General features: G+C 39.1%; 1 protein-coding gene across 5 annotated transcripts in view; it reads left to right on the plus strand.

Annotated features, from left to right (window-relative positions):
- The window catches only part of RALYL (RALY RNA binding protein like), an 897,462-nt gene extending 884,505 nt beyond the window's left edge, over positions 1-12,957 (plus strand). For all 5 annotated transcript variants that reach the window (XM_073679515.1, XM_073679514.1, XM_073679512.1 and 2 more), the window contains one exon: positions 8,995-12,957. Coding sequence is in view for 1 of the 5 variants with exons in the window: in XM_073679514.1 (XP_073535615.1) it covers positions 8,995-9,015 (21 nt within the window). In the remaining 4 variants the exon portion in view is untranslated. The remainder of the gene's footprint in view (positions 1-8,994) is intronic.
- The last annotated feature ends 3,911 nt before the right edge of the window (positions 12,958-16,868 follow it).

The raw sequence follows: 16,868 nt of genomic DNA on the forward strand, positions 1-16,868 counted from the left end.
TAGAATTTATAACTCTTATCTTTGTTCTTCTGGGCTCTCATTTGAATTATGAACACAAAGTTCAATTTGACTTTTATACCATCATATACCATCTGAGAGGAGCTCAGAATAATAAAAGATAAGGGCTACCCTTCTGTCAGTATGAGCTCACTGATGTATTCTCAATTACCTCTTTCTGCAGCCAGCACTAGAAAGTATAGCACGGAGGTTATAGAAGGTGAACAGGGAAAAATTGTAATAAAGTCTAATTGCAAAAATAATTTTTAGCCAAAAACACATGCTAAATTATTTTGCTAACAATAGAAAAAAAAGTGTCAATTCAGCTCACTACTCCTATGTTAGTGATAAGTATCCCAGGAAACTTCCAGCGTAGATAGTCCATGGTCTGGGTGTGGTGAACGGAGTATCCCCTGGTCTGGCTTCCAGGTTACATAAATGGTCCAAAAGGGGATGTTCTCCAGCACCAAAGGAGAGTAGTTAAAACTTAACCTTTAATCATATAGGAAGAAAAAATTGGCAGAACGTGCACATATTAAAAAACCTTAAGCATTATGAGTAGAAAAACCTAGCTATGATTAAGGATTTTTCTACCTGAAAAGCGTAAGGATTTATGTTGGGGTTTTTTAACCCCTTCGCTTACAAGTCTGTTTTCACCTTCCTGACCAGGCCAAATTTTACAATTCTGTAATTCAGTGTCACTTTATGAGGTAATAACTCTGGAACGCTTCAACGGATCCCAATTATTCTGAGAATGTTTTTTCATGACATATTGTACTTCAAGTTGATAAACCTTGGTCAATATGATTTGCGTTTATTTATGAAAATATAAAAATTGTAGCAAAAAAATTGAAAATTTCTTAATTTTCAAACTTCAAATTTTTATGCCTTTAAGCCAAATAGTTATACCACACAAAATAGATACTAAGTAACATTTACCACGTGTCAACTTTACATCAGCATCATTTTGAAACATACCTTTTTTTTAGTTAGGAAGTTAGGGTTAAAAAATTATCAGCAATTTTTCATTTGTCCAACAAAATTTACATTACCAATTTCTTTAGGGACCACAGCACATTTAAAGTGACTTTGAAGGGCATATGTGACAGAAAACACCCCAAAGGGACACTATTTTGATAATTACACCATTCAAGAAATTTATTTAGATGAGTGATGAGCAACTTGATTCCTCAGGTGCTTCACATAATTTTATAATGTTGAGCAGTAAAAATGAAAAAAATAATTTTTCACACAAAAATGTTGGTTTTGCCCCAAATTTTTTATTTTGACAAGAATAGCAGGAGAAAATGGACCATAGAATTCGTTGTGCAATTTCTCCTGAGTACGTCGATACCCTATATGTAGGGGAAAACTACTGTTTGGGCGCACGGCAGGGCTTGGAAGGAAAGGAGAGCCAATTGAATTCTGGAGCGGAATTTTGGCTGGAATAGATAGCGGACGGCATGTCACATTTGAAGAGCCCCTGACATACCAAAACAGCAGAAACCCCCACAAGTGACCTCATTTTAGAAACTACACCTCTTGAGGAATTCATCTAGTGAGCATTTTTAATTCTCAATCGATTAACAGAATTATATACTATTGGGCTGAGTTATTGGAAAATTACCATTTTTTTCCACTAAAATGTTGCTTTGGCCCCAAGTTTTAATTTTCAAAAGGGATAATAGGAGGAAATGAATGGTAGACTTTGTTACACAATTTCTCCTGATTACGCCAATACCCCATCTGTGGTCAAAAACTACTTTTGAGGCACAGTACAAAGCTCAGAAGGGAAGGAGTGCTATATTGGAATTCAGATTTTGCTGGACTGGCTTGAGGGTGCCGTGTCAAATTGGCACAGCCACTGAGGTCCCAGAACAGCAAAAACCCCCATAAGTGACCTCATTTTACAAGCTACATTCCCCCAATGAATTCATCTATGGGTGCAATGAGCATATTGACACCACATATGCCTCACAGAATTTTATAAAATACTATACTATATACAGATTGTTGTGCAATATTCTACATGTAATCGGGAAATACTTTTCAGGCAAAGGGGAAAGCTCAGAAGGAAAACAGAGGCATATTATAGTACAGATTTTTTTATTATCGTTTGCGGATGCCATGACCCACTAGAAGAACCCCCCCTTAAGTGACCCTATGGGTGTATCTGTTAGAACCCTGCTGTTTGTTTTTTCCATCTTGTGTTTTGCGGTCACATGACCATCTGCCTTTATATTCCAGCTCCGCCCTTTAGGCTGTGCTGGACTTCAGTGTTTGACTGTTTCTCTAGCCAGGTGCTTCGGTGCCTTTCTCTGTCAGTTCGCTTGGTCCTTCTGGGACCTCTAGTACCTTTTTGTCAGTTTGTCTTTTTGTGTTCTGCAACAACTTCCCTGCTTAGGAGGTGTCCCTTTTTCATCCCAGTCCTTAGTTCTTTTAGGGACCCCTCCCCTTATGCTATAGGTCTTCGTTCAGACTAGCCGAGGACAAAGGCGGGTCTGTTCGCTAGAAACAGGCAGCCCGCTACATCGTAGGGATTCAGCTTAGTCTTACTGTAGGGACAGCTTTCCCCTCTCTTTCCTTAGTACTTGTTGCAGATCATAACAGTATCCCAGAATTTTATACCATTTGGGCAGTGAAGAAAATATAATTACATTTCTACCACAAAATTTTTGTGTTATCCACAGATATTAAATTTTCACACAGGGAAATGGGTAAAAGTGTCACCAGAATTTGTCACACAATTTCTGCTGAAAGTGGCAATGTCCCATATGTGGCTGTACAATACTGTTTAGCCATACGACGAGACTTGAGAGGGAAGGAGCGGTATTTAACAAATTATCGTAAAATAGTTTGTAGACTCCAAATACAGAGCCCCTAAATGCCAGAAGAGCAGAATCCCCCTTCAAGTGGATGTTTCCGAATGAAAATTGCAAATCTGCCATTGTAGTGCCCAGTACGTTGCAGTTCCCATACATTGTACCCAGCTTGTGCTTCAGGAGACATGCACTCCATAAATTAAGTGGGCTCCCATTGCTACAGAAATGCCAAACATGTGGAAGCTAACTGTGGTTAAAGCACACTGTGGGGCTCAGAATGTAGGGGAGCATTTGGATTTGGGAGCACAGAATTCAGATGATGAACAGATGACGGACCTGAATGGGGACTTGCTTTTTTTGTGGATTGAGTTGAAGTTATTATGGGAACATTTTACATAATATTTGGATTACATTTATCCTGCGCTCTACGCTGAGCACTTACATCAGGGTTTCCATCTAAATCTCCAAATGACGTGATTCAGATGAAACCCCAAAGGAATCCATTCACTATAAAGAGGCAGCAGAGTTACTCTGTACTTCGTCTGGCCCTGTTCTGTGGTTTCCTTCTTTTCAGAGTTGCACAAAACTGTGGTGGATCGTGCTTTTATGCATGCTTAAAAAGACAGACACCATGGATCACATGACAGCTGGCGTCCACAGTGCCTCCATTTGCCTCATTATAGGGAATCTTCCGCCAGGGATTCAGTTTGCAGCATGTATTTCAGAGATTTACACGGAAATCCCGGTGCTCAGCGTAGAGCACAGGATAAATGTGAGCCGAACCATACTGCAATCTTTGGGAGGTAGAATGAACAAATCAACAGCAGGTGAATAATTGCTTTTATTTTTTACGCCGCTCACCGGCTCAATCGGTGCGTTTACATTGATACTAGATTTATATTATTTTTTTAGGTTTGGCTGCTATCAAACACTAAAAAATGCTTTTTTGCATGCCCATATTTTGAGAGCTATCATTTTTTCATATTTCTGCCAACAGAGTCATATTATTGTCAGGGCTTGTTTTTTGCAGGACAAGTTGATGTTTTATTGGTACCATTTTCGGGCACATGACATTTTTTGATCTCTTTCTATTCCAATTTTTGGGAGGCAGAAAGAACAAAAACCAGCAATTCAGGAATTTTTTTATGCTGTTCACCATGTGGTAAAAGTGATAAGGCAGCTTTATTCTTCCCGTCAGTATGATTACAGCGATACCACATTTATATAATTTTTTTATGTTTTGAAATTATTGTACAGAAAAAAAGAATTGTTTTTGCTGTACTCTGAGAGCTATAGTTTTTTTATTTCTCTGCTCACGTAGCTGTATGGCACTTTGTTTTTTGGGGGACAAGATGTCGTTTTCAGCAATAACATTATTTACATTTGACTTTTTGCATGCGTTCTATCCCACCTTTTTTGGGCAGTATGATGAAAAACCATCATTTTTTCCCAAATTTTTTATTTATTTTTTGACGGTGTTCGCTAAATGGGTTAAATAGTGTGATAGTTTTATAGATCTGATCCTTCCGGATGTGGCGATACCAAATATGTGTATTTTTTTTTACACAAATATACGTATTTTTTTGTTCTTTATGATTTTTTTTAAATATGTTTACAATATTTTTAACTTTTTTTTTTTAACTTAGTCCCTCTATGGCACTTTTACTCTGATCACTGGTATAATACTTTCCAGTGCACCAGCATTGCAATGCATTACACCTCTCAGTGTTTCATTGATAGAATGCCTTTTAGACCATGCTCCTAGTATGATGTTGTTGATGATGTTGAGGAGGGTATTGATCACATGGGGAAGTCTCCTCCCTCTCCCAACCTTCTAAACACTGTGATTGCTATTGATCGCAACATTGAAGGGGCAGTGCGGGCACCACTCCTGGCTGTGACAAATGGAGCTCAGCTATCATTTAATTTGATCTCCCGTGAGAGTGCGGGCACAGCTGCTGTGCCTGCATGATCGCCATGATGATTATTTATGTCATTTTGCGGAAACCCCTTCCCGAATATGATGTAAACTTATGTCAAATGTCATGAAGGGGTTAATATGTGCACATCCTGCCATTTTTTATCCTATATGGTTAAAGGCCAAGTTTTAACTGCTTTATTTTGGTGCTGGAGAACATCCCCCTTTTCGACCACTGAGAGCTAAATTATTTTGAAACTAAAATGTAAATTAAACCACTGTTGCCTATATGCCTACTATAGATCTGGGCTTTTTCTGATCCCCCTGAGGAAATGGTCTTGTGAACGCTAGTTGGGGTGGTACACAGGTGGGTCACGCTATCAGAGGCACTTTATAGGTAAGAGCCCTGTATTCATGACTTGTCGTGATAGGTATAATGGCGATATGGTTGAGCAGTAAGAGTAGTTTTATAATGAGCTGTCAGGATCGCTGTGGTTGAGTGAACACTATAATACTTATGACACTATTTGTTCTGTATATTGTTGCGTCATAAATTGGTGATTCATATTATTTGTGTCTGCATTCCCATGTTGTTATTTTTTGTCCTGACCTAACTTCTGGCCTTTTGTTTGAGTTCTCTAAGGGGGTCCCCTTATTTTAACATATACATAAGTGTATATAATACATTTTATTAATAAATAAAAATTATTTTTAAGGTATGAAAGTAGCTGAAACTTTTTAGCTGGTGAATTTTAACTTGCCACTTGCTAAAAAAAATTGTTAAATACCTTTAAAAATCCCTGAGCTCCCTGGATTCTTGTGCTTTTTTCCGTTTTACTCTGTGTTGCTCTATTGCAGAGATACATTTGTTCATTTTGGGAGTGTAATATGTGAAATCTCCGCTTCTAGCTCAATTCTTCAATCTTCTCTAGGGGTATGTGCTTTTATTCCTCCATCCCGGACAGTGCCAATCACAGCTTGTCCCCGTCTGAGACTGCTAAAGTGTCAGTTCAGCTGACAAGCAGGGGTGAGAGCGCAGGCCCCCAGTGAAAGATCTAAATAAATGCCCAGTTGAACTACAAGTAGAGATTTCACATATTGCACTCCAATAGCAAAAAATGTAAATATCTTTATAATGGAGCAGTGCATCGCAAAATGGAAAAAAGCGTCCGAATCAGGGGAGCTCATGAATTTCTACAAGGCATTTAAGTCAATTTTGTGAGCAAGTGACGGGTTATTTTTAAAAACAAAATGACATTCACAGCTCTACATTGTGAAAATTGTAATGGTGTCATTTTCATAACCATGTTATTGAATCCCATTATCTAATTGATCTGGCTATATAGGGAAATTCATTTGTCTCCTGCAATACTATTAATATGGCAGAACAAATAATATAAAATAATATGAATGTAACAAGATTATGAACATAGGACCTTTACATTTTGTGGCAACCACAGATAATTGGAAATCCAATCTCCTTAATGATAAAAGCCTCATCCTGCCATTTAGAGAAGCAGATAAATAGCAACATATTGAAGTGGGAATCAGAAAATGTAATTGTGTGTCGTGACTCGCAGATGTGAATAGTAGATGTGTATCCATTTACTTTGATAATTCCTATCCTATGTATAATGCATTGAGACGGACTGTGTTATTATGAGCATGAGCATCTTCAAGTAGTCACATAGTCTCATGTGCTCTGTACACCAAGGAGTTTTTGTTTTCATTGACAAACACAGATGATGTTGTTATCTAAAATTATACATTCTTTATGTGCTGTGGTGGCCTCTGGGACATTTGGTGGTTAGTTGTCAATCATAGGTTTACTTTTGAGCAGCATTTTATGGCTTTTATACTTATCTTCTTTTGATCCTGTAACTATCCCCATAACCTTTAAAGAGAAAATCATATAAAAAAAACAAAATGAACCTGCAGATATAGGTTTAATATGCAGGTTAGTAGCGTGCTCAAGTTGTCCGATTCTCACGCTGAGAGCCCCATTGCCAGGAGGAAATGAACTTCATTTCTCTCGGCAGCCTCGGGCTTTTAGTTATAGGCGTTGGCCGGTGCTGCTTCAGTCACCACTCAGTGCATAGTTAGCAGTGGCTGTTCCCACGCCCCTGGCACTGATTGACAGCTGGTCTTAATGCTGATTCTGTTGTCAGAGTCGGGGCGCGGTTACAGCCGCCTCCCATTATGTACTGAGCACTGACTGAAGCCGCACCAGCCCACCCCTATGACTGAAAGCCTGAGGCTGCTGGGACGAATAAAGTTTAATTCCTCCCAGCAGCGGGGCTCTAAGTGCAAGCGCCAGGAAGCTTGAGAACACTATTAACCTGCAGATTTTTTTCTTCTCCCCTGCCCAGGAGATGTGGTATGATCAGACCATGTTCCTGTACGGTCAGACACAGCCATTACACAGTACACAGCAGGGGCACATTTATAAGATTATCTCAGCACAGGAACATTTTATTTACACACATCCAATTGTTTAAGTTATTATTATCCCAAGATCTATTGATTAAAATGAACTTTCATTTGTGGGAAAACACCTTTAATATCTAGGGTTAGTGTTATTTTTACTGCTGCCTGTGTCTTGGTTATAAGTATAACACTACATCAAGGGTCTTAGTTACTGTATATGGCGCACAATAATGCATTGGTAAAATAATCTGAGGACTGCCATGGAAACATCAGTGAAGGATGGCTGGAATACTGGAATACACAACTGTCCTTTTGCAACTGCCAGATTTGAGATAACTTTAATTCCAGCAGTTAAAATTTTCTGCCATGATAAATCTTGATCACAGAACTGGTAAAAACAGAAAACTTTAAAATATATCTTATAAAGTGAAATCTTCATCTACAGTAACTCCTTTCATTCTCAAGTTTTACAATTCACAGGTAAATTCTGTCTTCAGTGAATGAAGATCAGGGTTGCCAACTTGAGTTTTTATTTTTCCTGTACAGCTTATCAAAAACTCACGAACAGACAATATTTTGTATGAATTTATTAGAAAATAATAATAAATCATTATGATTATAAGTGATATTGGTCTACAGGCCATTATTCTAATATGAAGACATTATCTGCAGTCACTGTGAACTGTATAATGATGATAATTACGCTCAAAATAATTTGGATAAGGTTCTTCAGCTTAAAAAAAAAAAAATCGCAGATGCCTAAATAATTTTTTACAAACAGAGCAAAAAAAGTCCCTATTTTTACGGACTGTCCCGGAATTTCTGGACAGTTGGCCAACCCTGATGAAGACTTTCCCATCATTGAGATAGTAGATAACAGTTGGTGGTCATAAAATTCTATGAAGGGGGGAGGGAGGAGGAGCTAGAGGCAGACACAGATATTCTGCTGCAAGTTCTCTTGAAAAGACAGTTACCGTATTTTGCGGATTATAAAATGAACAGGATTATAAGACACACTCCAAATTTTGAGGTGGAAGATAGGGAAATTTTTTTTTTTAAATAAAATGGTGCTCCTTATAATCTGTTTTACCTGGGGGGGCGGCGGCAGTGGAGTGGGAGTCACAGGAGCCAGGGTCACTGCTTCAAGAGATCAGCAACGATTGCAGCAGGAGTGGGGCGATGCTGCTGGCCCCATCCTCTCAGAAAGGTCTTTGACTCAGGAGGACTGGGGTGGTGGCAGCGTTGGGAGAGGGGCGATGCCGCGGGCGCCGCCCTCAGAAGAAGTCAGCGGTGAGCGGAGATCCCCTCTCCCGTACTTAGCCCTGTGGTGGGCTTCAGGAAAATGGCCACTGAGATCTCGTCTGCTGAGATATCGTCTTCCGAGATCTCAATCTGTGCATGCTCTGGCAGCCATTTTCCCAAAGCCCACCCCAGGGCTATGTACAGGAAAGGGGACCTCCGCTCACCGCCGACTTCTTCTGAGGACAGAGCCCGCAGCATCGCCCCACTCCCACCACCTCCCCAGTCCTCCTGAATCAGCAACCCTTCTGAGAGGACGGGGGCCCACAGCCACCTCCAACTTCCTGAATCTGTGACCCCGCTCCACAGACTTCGCCCCCCAGGTATAAAATACCGTACCTTCGCATTATAAGACGCACCCCTTTTTTCCTCCCAAATTTTGGCGGGGAAAAAGTGCGTCTTATAATCTGAAAAATATGGTACATTTTAGCTTATTCCACTGATAATTATATAATAGGGAAAAAAACTTTCTTGCAATATGTCTGCTCGTTTCATTTTTTCTAATCCACTTTTCTTTTATCCCTTTTGCAGGTACAATCCTGGGTACTGTGAAAAGAGAATAACATTTATTAATGGCGCAGAAAAAGCCTGAAGAAATATTGACTTTACATTTTCTCATGTTTTCCAATTGTATTACTAGTAACATAGTTTTATTATTTAGGTTGTAAATGTGTTCTCTCGTTTTTTATTTTATTTTATTTTTTTCAATTTTTTTTGGAGATTGTTATGTTAATATTATAAATAATCTTTGATCCAGCTGTGCGATAATTTGGAAAGAGCATCAAGAAATTGTACACATATGTAAATTTGTATGAGCCATTTTCTATGAATAGGACTTGTCTGTCAGTTGCTGCAACGGCATTTGGGTTGTGTGTGCATCTCTGTCTGTGCTAAAATAGATGTATATAGGAGTACGATTGCACTATCGTGCTTTATTCACACATTTGCTTATTGTCATGTATATATAAAAATTTATTCTATCAGTCTTCAAGAGGTTGTCCACTACCTTATCATTGATGACCTATCCTCAGGATAGGTCATCAATGTCTGATCAGAGGGGGCTCGTGCGGCCCCTAGAAATCAGCTCCACTGCTCTGCAGCACCACCACAGGAAAGACGAAGCATTACATGCTGCACATTGAAACAGATGGGCCGTCCTTGTAAGAAACAGAATTGACATTTTCTCTAGAGGGACACTCTTTTCAATTAAGCGTAATAATGAAGATTATTATTATTATTTTTATTTGCACATACAGTATCATGTCTCTTCCACCGTTGGTTGGTATACTAACATAAAGACAAATTTATTTTAGTAAATATATATGAAATATTTATATATATTTATTATTTATCTTTTCTTTTTAAGATTATATAACATAAAATAAATATCTACTTTAAATAAATTCCAAGGTGGATATTTTTAATAGAAAGGAATACAAATAAATATAAGAATACATTTTACATACAGATATACCTGGAATGAGAACATTTTCCTTGGGAATTTCGTATTTTTATTCAGATGTAATTGTTACATAAAATAATATTATTATAGTTAAACAATTTATATCCTTCTCACATCTAAGATTTTTCTCATGGACACTATTTAGCATTTTTTAATCTAGGTAGGTAAAAAATACAGTATCGATCAGTTTCTTTATCTATGCTTATATGAGAGCTACATTTTACTAATACAGAGCTCCTTATCTCCTGCATAAAATTAAAGTTGACTGGTCAGGTTTTGACTGCCAGTAGCTGTCACTAGAGGGCGCATAGGAGCCTACTGCATATGCATTAAAGGGAATCTGTCAGTAGGATCAACCCTACTAAGTCGTCTATATGGGCACGTAGGTCATAGGAAGCTGAATAAGATGCTACCTTGATATCTGTGAGCTGATGTCTTATTCCAGATTATCCACATTTTTCTTATATGAAAATGAGCTGTTAAGATCTATGGGCTGGACACAGATCTCCCTGAGTATCTGCCTCCAGAGATTATTGGAAATATTGAAGCATTACCAGTGTGTTGTGTGATGGACGGTCTCTCCTCTCCTGATCTCACTGCAGAGCTGTGTGTGATTATACCTGACACATCTACAGGCTCCTATCAGCTTCCATCTCACAGGCAGACAGGGTTGTAATAGTGTTGTAATACTGCAAAGCTGTGAGAGCTGCAGCTGCTAATGTGTTTGTAGGAAGAGAAAGTTCAGTTCTGATGCTTTTTGCGACTAACATGTCTCACACTGGTAACGTCGCTTTTCAGGGAGATCTATGTCCGGCCCATAGATCTTAACAGCTCATTTACATATAAGAAAATGTGGATTTCTCTGGGATAAGATAGTGGATCACAGATATCAAGGTATCATTTTATTCAGCTTCCTTTGACCTACATGCCCATATAGACGGCTTTGGGGGGGTTGATCCTACTGACAGATTCCCTTTAAATTTAACAATAAAACAGAATGCAATGAGCTCATGAGTTCCCTCTACTGGCAGTTGTATGAAACTCAAATATTATTAATTATCGGTATCTACACAGAGGATTTGGATTTTTGTATAAAAATAAATGGATTTCAACACTGAAAATAATAAATGTATCAAATGAATTAGTACAAAATTTTAGATTGAAAATGACATGATTATTAAAATGTGGCATTTCACTTTAAAGTGTGAAAAATAGCAGGTCTTGAGATGATAACGATAGAGCAGAGACATCTACAGTACGATGCTTCCGGTAAAGAAATATATTAAAATTAATACAATAACTTTTTTATTACCATTACAATATTATCTTTCAGCATCAAAGTGGTACAATTAGTTCTCCTGGGGTATAATCTAATAAAGAAACAGTAGTACAGGTCCAACTCTGTGTTCAGTAACATAGGACTGATAATGAAATCATAAGCACTGAGGGAGATGAGAGAGATGTAAGTAATAGCTTGGCCTTCATCTCTATAATTGGCTTGCTCTAGGCGGATACCGTTTTGCACTAATTACGTTAGGGCCCATTTTGTTCTCAGACATTATAACGGAGATATCATTTATATAACAATAACACATTTCAGCCAATTATTTTTCAGGTGGGAATAAAACAATAAAATGTGTCCATAAATTTGCGAGTCAGTGCCTGTCAGAGTATTATTACTGACAGGTTTATGTTGTTTCCGATGTCAGATCTTTTTTGACAGATTTGCTCAGCCTGCGCCAATCAACATCACTGTGTAATTAACAATTCCATTGTCCGTGACTTCCTTGTAAATGTGCGTTGTCTGTGATTAGATCAAAAGGGTCTGAAAATTTTCTAGAAGAACCACCGCCCCTGGGGGGCATTTACACTGGATCAATTATCCCAGGAACAGAAAAGGAGGTAGCGGAGAGGGGGAAGGTTGGAGCTGTTCACACTGGTAACATAGATGAATCCTTGCTGTGATTAGAAACCAGTGGGTGCCGAACCTGCTGGTGCAATTCTAATTGCACTAACATGGGTGTGGTACTTTCCTTCCATTGTATTAACATATGGGAACGAACACAGCTGCATTTTTCCAATGCGATCTATTTGTTCCATCTTTGTTTCTATATATACTTGCCTATTTACCTCACATGCTATCCTATGACTAAGGGTGTCCTAGTACGCCAGAAAGAAGTCAGGTATTGAGGTTTTTAGCTTTTAATGAACTTTAAACTTGATTCAATAAACTAATATTTTGTATCTAGTCGGTTGTGCCGGAATCTACCCTCGTTTTTCTCTCTATCCCAGGAACACTAATAATCCTGCAGTGTATACAGGCTGCTGATTACACAACAAATAAGTAAAATACTTGTTTGTCAGATTAGATTAATTTTTTTTTTATTTGCTTAAAAGATCATCTTTCTCGGCAGCAGTGTAAGCAGGACCTGCGCTGCCGAGAACAATGGCAGCCTGTGCGCACTGAACAATCTATTACAGGTCATTCGGTGGACATTTGACGACAGGTCTGCCTGTCTAAACAGACTATTAAGTGACCGTCAATCAGAAAACATGTCGTTTAATGCTGCAGTTGGTGTAAACCCAGAACTGTCCATATCATGTTTGACATATCGATAAATGGTCAAGTGCAACATTGTTTCTGTAAAATCAGCAAACTCTTTTTATCTAATCTCATATCTAATCAGAGACCAATCATTTCCAGAAATATTGCCACACTTACCTGTCGCTTGTCTCTGCTATCGCACTTTAGCTTCTTTCAAGTGAATGGAGCTGATCTGCAATACCAGTCATGGCCAAGAAAGGCGCTGTTTCTGGAAAATTAGCAGACTCTATTCATTTAATCGCAGATAAACTATTTAATTGCATAATGCTTTTGTTTGTTTCTTTTTTTTTTTACAATGTTTTTATTTTACGCTCTTAATGTAACATTATCTAGACACTGGTTATGTTTGCAGAATGTTGTCACATTTTTGCTCATATGTGTAAAAATAATTTTTAAATGTTTATAAATAAAGAATTTCTTGACCTTCTATGCAGTAAGAGTTTCCTTTCCTAGCTGCAACCTTCATATGCACATTTGAAAATCGAAATGCTTGCAGGCCCTTACTTCTGTAAAAAAAAAAGTTACTTTGAGGTTTATTGAGAGCACAGATACAGAAGGATAAGTGAAAGATGGTGCTGGACAATAACCTGATGTTTATATCAGGTTCTTATATAAAAATAACTATTTTTTTAACTATTGATAATCAATATTGAAAAGAAAAATCGAAATCTTGCTATTTTCACACTTGACACATGGAAATAAGCAGCAGTATACTCGTCCTGACTCCTGACCCTATTGATTTGTATACACGTATTTTCTACTGAGATCACAGCATGTCACAGCTCACTTATTCTCCCTCCCCATACAATGGTATAAGGAGGGTGAGGAGGTAAGCTGTGACATCACCTATTGTGAATGGTGTGATCATGTACAATGGGTACGGAAAGTATTCAGACCCCTTTAAATTTTTCACTCTGTTTCATTGCAGCCATTTGGTAAATTCTAAAAAGTTCATTTTTTTCTCATTAAAGTACACTCTGCACCCCATCTTGACTGAAAAAAACAGAAATGTAGACATTTTTGTAAATTTATTAAAAAAGAAAAACTGAAATATCACATGGTCATAAGTATTCAGACCCTTTGCTCTGTATTGAGTAGAAGCTCTCTTTTGAGCTAGTACAGCCATGAGTTTTCTTGGGAATAATGCAACAAGTTTTTCACACCTGGGTTTGGGGATCATCTGCCATTCTTCCTTGCAGATCCTCCCCAGTTCCGTCAGGTTGGATGGTGAACGTTGGTGGACAGCCATTTTCAGGTCACTCCAGAGATGCTTAATTTGGTTTAGGTCAGGGCTCTGGCTGGGCCAGTCAAGAATGGTCACAGAGTTGTTCTGAAGCCACTCCTTTGTTATTTTAGCTTTGTCCTTAGGGTCATTGTCTTGTATGAAGGTGAACCTTCAGCCAAGTCTAAGGTCCAGAGCACTCTGGAAGAGGTTTTCATCCAGGATATCTCTGTACTTGGCCGCATTCATGCTTCCTTCAATTGCAACCAATCGTCCTGTCCCTGCAGCTAAAAAACACCCCCATAGCATGATGCTGCCACCACCATGTTTCACTGTTGGGATTGTATTGGGCAGGTGACGAGCAGTGCCTGATTTTCTCCACACATACTGCTTAGAATTATCACCAAAAAGTTCTATCTTCGTCTCATCAGACGAGTGAATCTTATTTCTCATAGTCTGGGAGTCCTTCATGTGTTTTTCAGCAAACTCTATGCGGGCTTTCATATGTCTTGCACTGAGGAGAGGCTTCTCTCAGGCCATTGCCATAAAGGCCCAACTGGTGGGGGGCTGCAGTGATAGTTGACTTTGTGGAATTTTCTCTCATCCCCCTACTGCATCTCTGGAGCTCAGCCACAGTGATCTTGGGGTTTTTCTTTACCTCTCTCACTAAGACTCTTCTCCCATGATTGCTCAGTTTGGCTGGACGGCCGAGTCTAGGAAGACTTCTGATGGTCCCAAACTTCTTCTATTTAAGAATTATGGAGGCCACTGTGCTCTTAGGAACCTTGAGTAATGCAGAAATTCTTTTGTAACCTTGGCCAGATCTGTGCCTTGCCACAATTCTGTCTCTGAGCTCCTTGGGCAGTTTCCTTGAGCTCATGATTCTTATTTGGTCTGACATGCACTGTGAGCTGTGAGGTCTACTCAATACTGAGCATAGGGTCTGAATACTTATGACCATGTGATATTTTAGTTTTTCTTTTTTAATAAATTGGCAAAAATTTCTACATTTTTGTTTCTTTTCAGTCAAGACGGGGTGCAGAGTGTACTTTAATGAGAAAAAAAATGAACTTTTTAGAATTTACTAAATGGCTGCAATGAAACAAAGAGTGAAAAATTTAAAAGGGTCTGAATACTTTCCATACCCACTGTATAATCGGTATATAGAGGTGTTAAAGGGGTTGTGACACCATAAAGAATACTTTTAACCAAGCAGAAAATGTGAAAGTAAATGGTTTTATGTTATACATTTTTTAAAAATTATGCTCCATTCAATAAATACCAAGCTTTTACCTTCTGAAGTATGCTCCCTGGTGCCTCCTGGATTTACTCCATTCCTTCTCCCAGTAGCCGATCAGCTGGTTGAGTTTGCGCAGTTCCTGTTATCATAAGAGGCCCCCCAAACTCCCCACCCCCAGTGTGCACAACGTAATCTCCCTCACAGGTTTGACAGCGCAGGGAGCAGACTCCTGAAACCACAGAAGTGTGTCAGTGAGTCTCCTCACCCCCCTCTGGTTGAGATCCTTCTGCTTCACAGAGCTGTGTGTGAGCATGGGAGGTGTCTCTCTGAAAATGCGCTCACAGTTCTGCGGAGCAGATGATCTCACCCAGATGGGGTGGGGACTCACTGACACACTTCCATAGCAATCTGCTCCCTGCGCTGTCAGATTGTGTGAGGGAGATTACATTGTGCACGCTGGAGGTGGGGAGTTGGGGGGGGCCTCTTATGATGACAGGAACTGGACAATCTCGGTCAGCTGATCGCCCACTACAAGGATGGAATGTAGTAATGCCAGGGGGCCTAGGGAGCATACTTCAGAAGATAAAAGCTTAGTATTTATTGAATGGAGCATCATTTTTAATAAATTTAAAATACAAAAACATTTATTTCCACCTTTTTTGCTTGGTTAAAAGTATTCTTTATGGTGACACAACCCCTTTAAACTGTTGTAAATCTATCTGATGATAATTAAAATATAAATAAAGGTTATGTTGTGCACTGCCAAAGACTTAGTAGGGATGCAGTAATTAAACTAAGCTGATGAAGGCTCCGGTCCGGAGCCGAAAACTGGTTTGTGATTTTGATCCTAAATAAAAGGTACTTATTTTAATTACCACATCCTTACTAATGTCTTTGGTAGCGCACCAACATAACCTTTATATATATTTTTATCTTTCCCGGTTCCTTGGTGTACCACGGATACTGTCTGGTGCTGCGCTTCACTGTTTAAGCTCCAAATGCTACAGCCCAACACCACTAGAAGTAACAAGCCATTTTAGCGCCCTATCCCCATCTAATTTTTTTGTGATGATAATGATATTGTTGTTAAATCTTCTTCACAGAACAGGATGCGTGAATGTCTGTTATCATTAAAAAAATACAATTAGCATAAAAATCTGATTTAAACAAAAGGCCAGTTTCAGATGACACATTCCATTTAAACCTCTACTGCAGATATAAGTGCTTTTATCAAGTGCATAGTCATAAAGTTTTCTTATAGCAGATCTGTCACCAAATTTCACTATACAATTTATATACCTTATTAAATAAATATCTCACACTGAATTTGGGCTTTCAATCAATGGAGCAGACACAGGATCTTGGCATTGAGGACATTGTCCACATTGATCAGAGCCAGAGATTCTTTACTCAAAGACTTGCAGTGGATGCGGAGGTTAGTCCGATACCTTGGTGGCGATATACACATCGCTGGTGCTAATAAAGCTATTGTGCACATGACTACGGGCTACGAGGGCAGTAAAAAGAAAAAGAAAAACAGATTGGTGAAGCTAAATAGTAATGTGTAAGATTCCACCATACAAAAGCTAAACTTATAAAAGACATAAAGACTTCTGAAATGCCAGTCTAAAAGCTTTGTGTTACGCTCGCGCCCGGACTGACTGGCGTGAGCGTGGTTAGTGATCCCACTGGATCATGAACTGAGGAGTGCCTAGAGGGGCGTAACTAAGTATCAACTCGGTCCGACCAAGGTCACACGGCGGCTCAGTAGACTCCGTGAACCAGGGAGGAACCGAGCAGAGGGACCAGGTGCTACTCCAGGTCAGACCCCGGTCACAGCCATTGACCCACACCGGGGAATGCAGAAACAGGCAGG

The sequence above is a fragment of the Phyllobates terribilis genome, unplaced genomic scaffold (assembly GCF_046119375.1).
Source record: "Phyllobates terribilis strain yellow unplaced genomic scaffold, ASM4611937v1 Scaffold_4__5_contigs__length_816908805, whole genome shotgun sequence".
Classification (NCBI taxonomy): Eukaryota; Metazoa; Chordata; class Amphibia; order Anura; family Dendrobatidae; genus Phyllobates; species Phyllobates terribilis.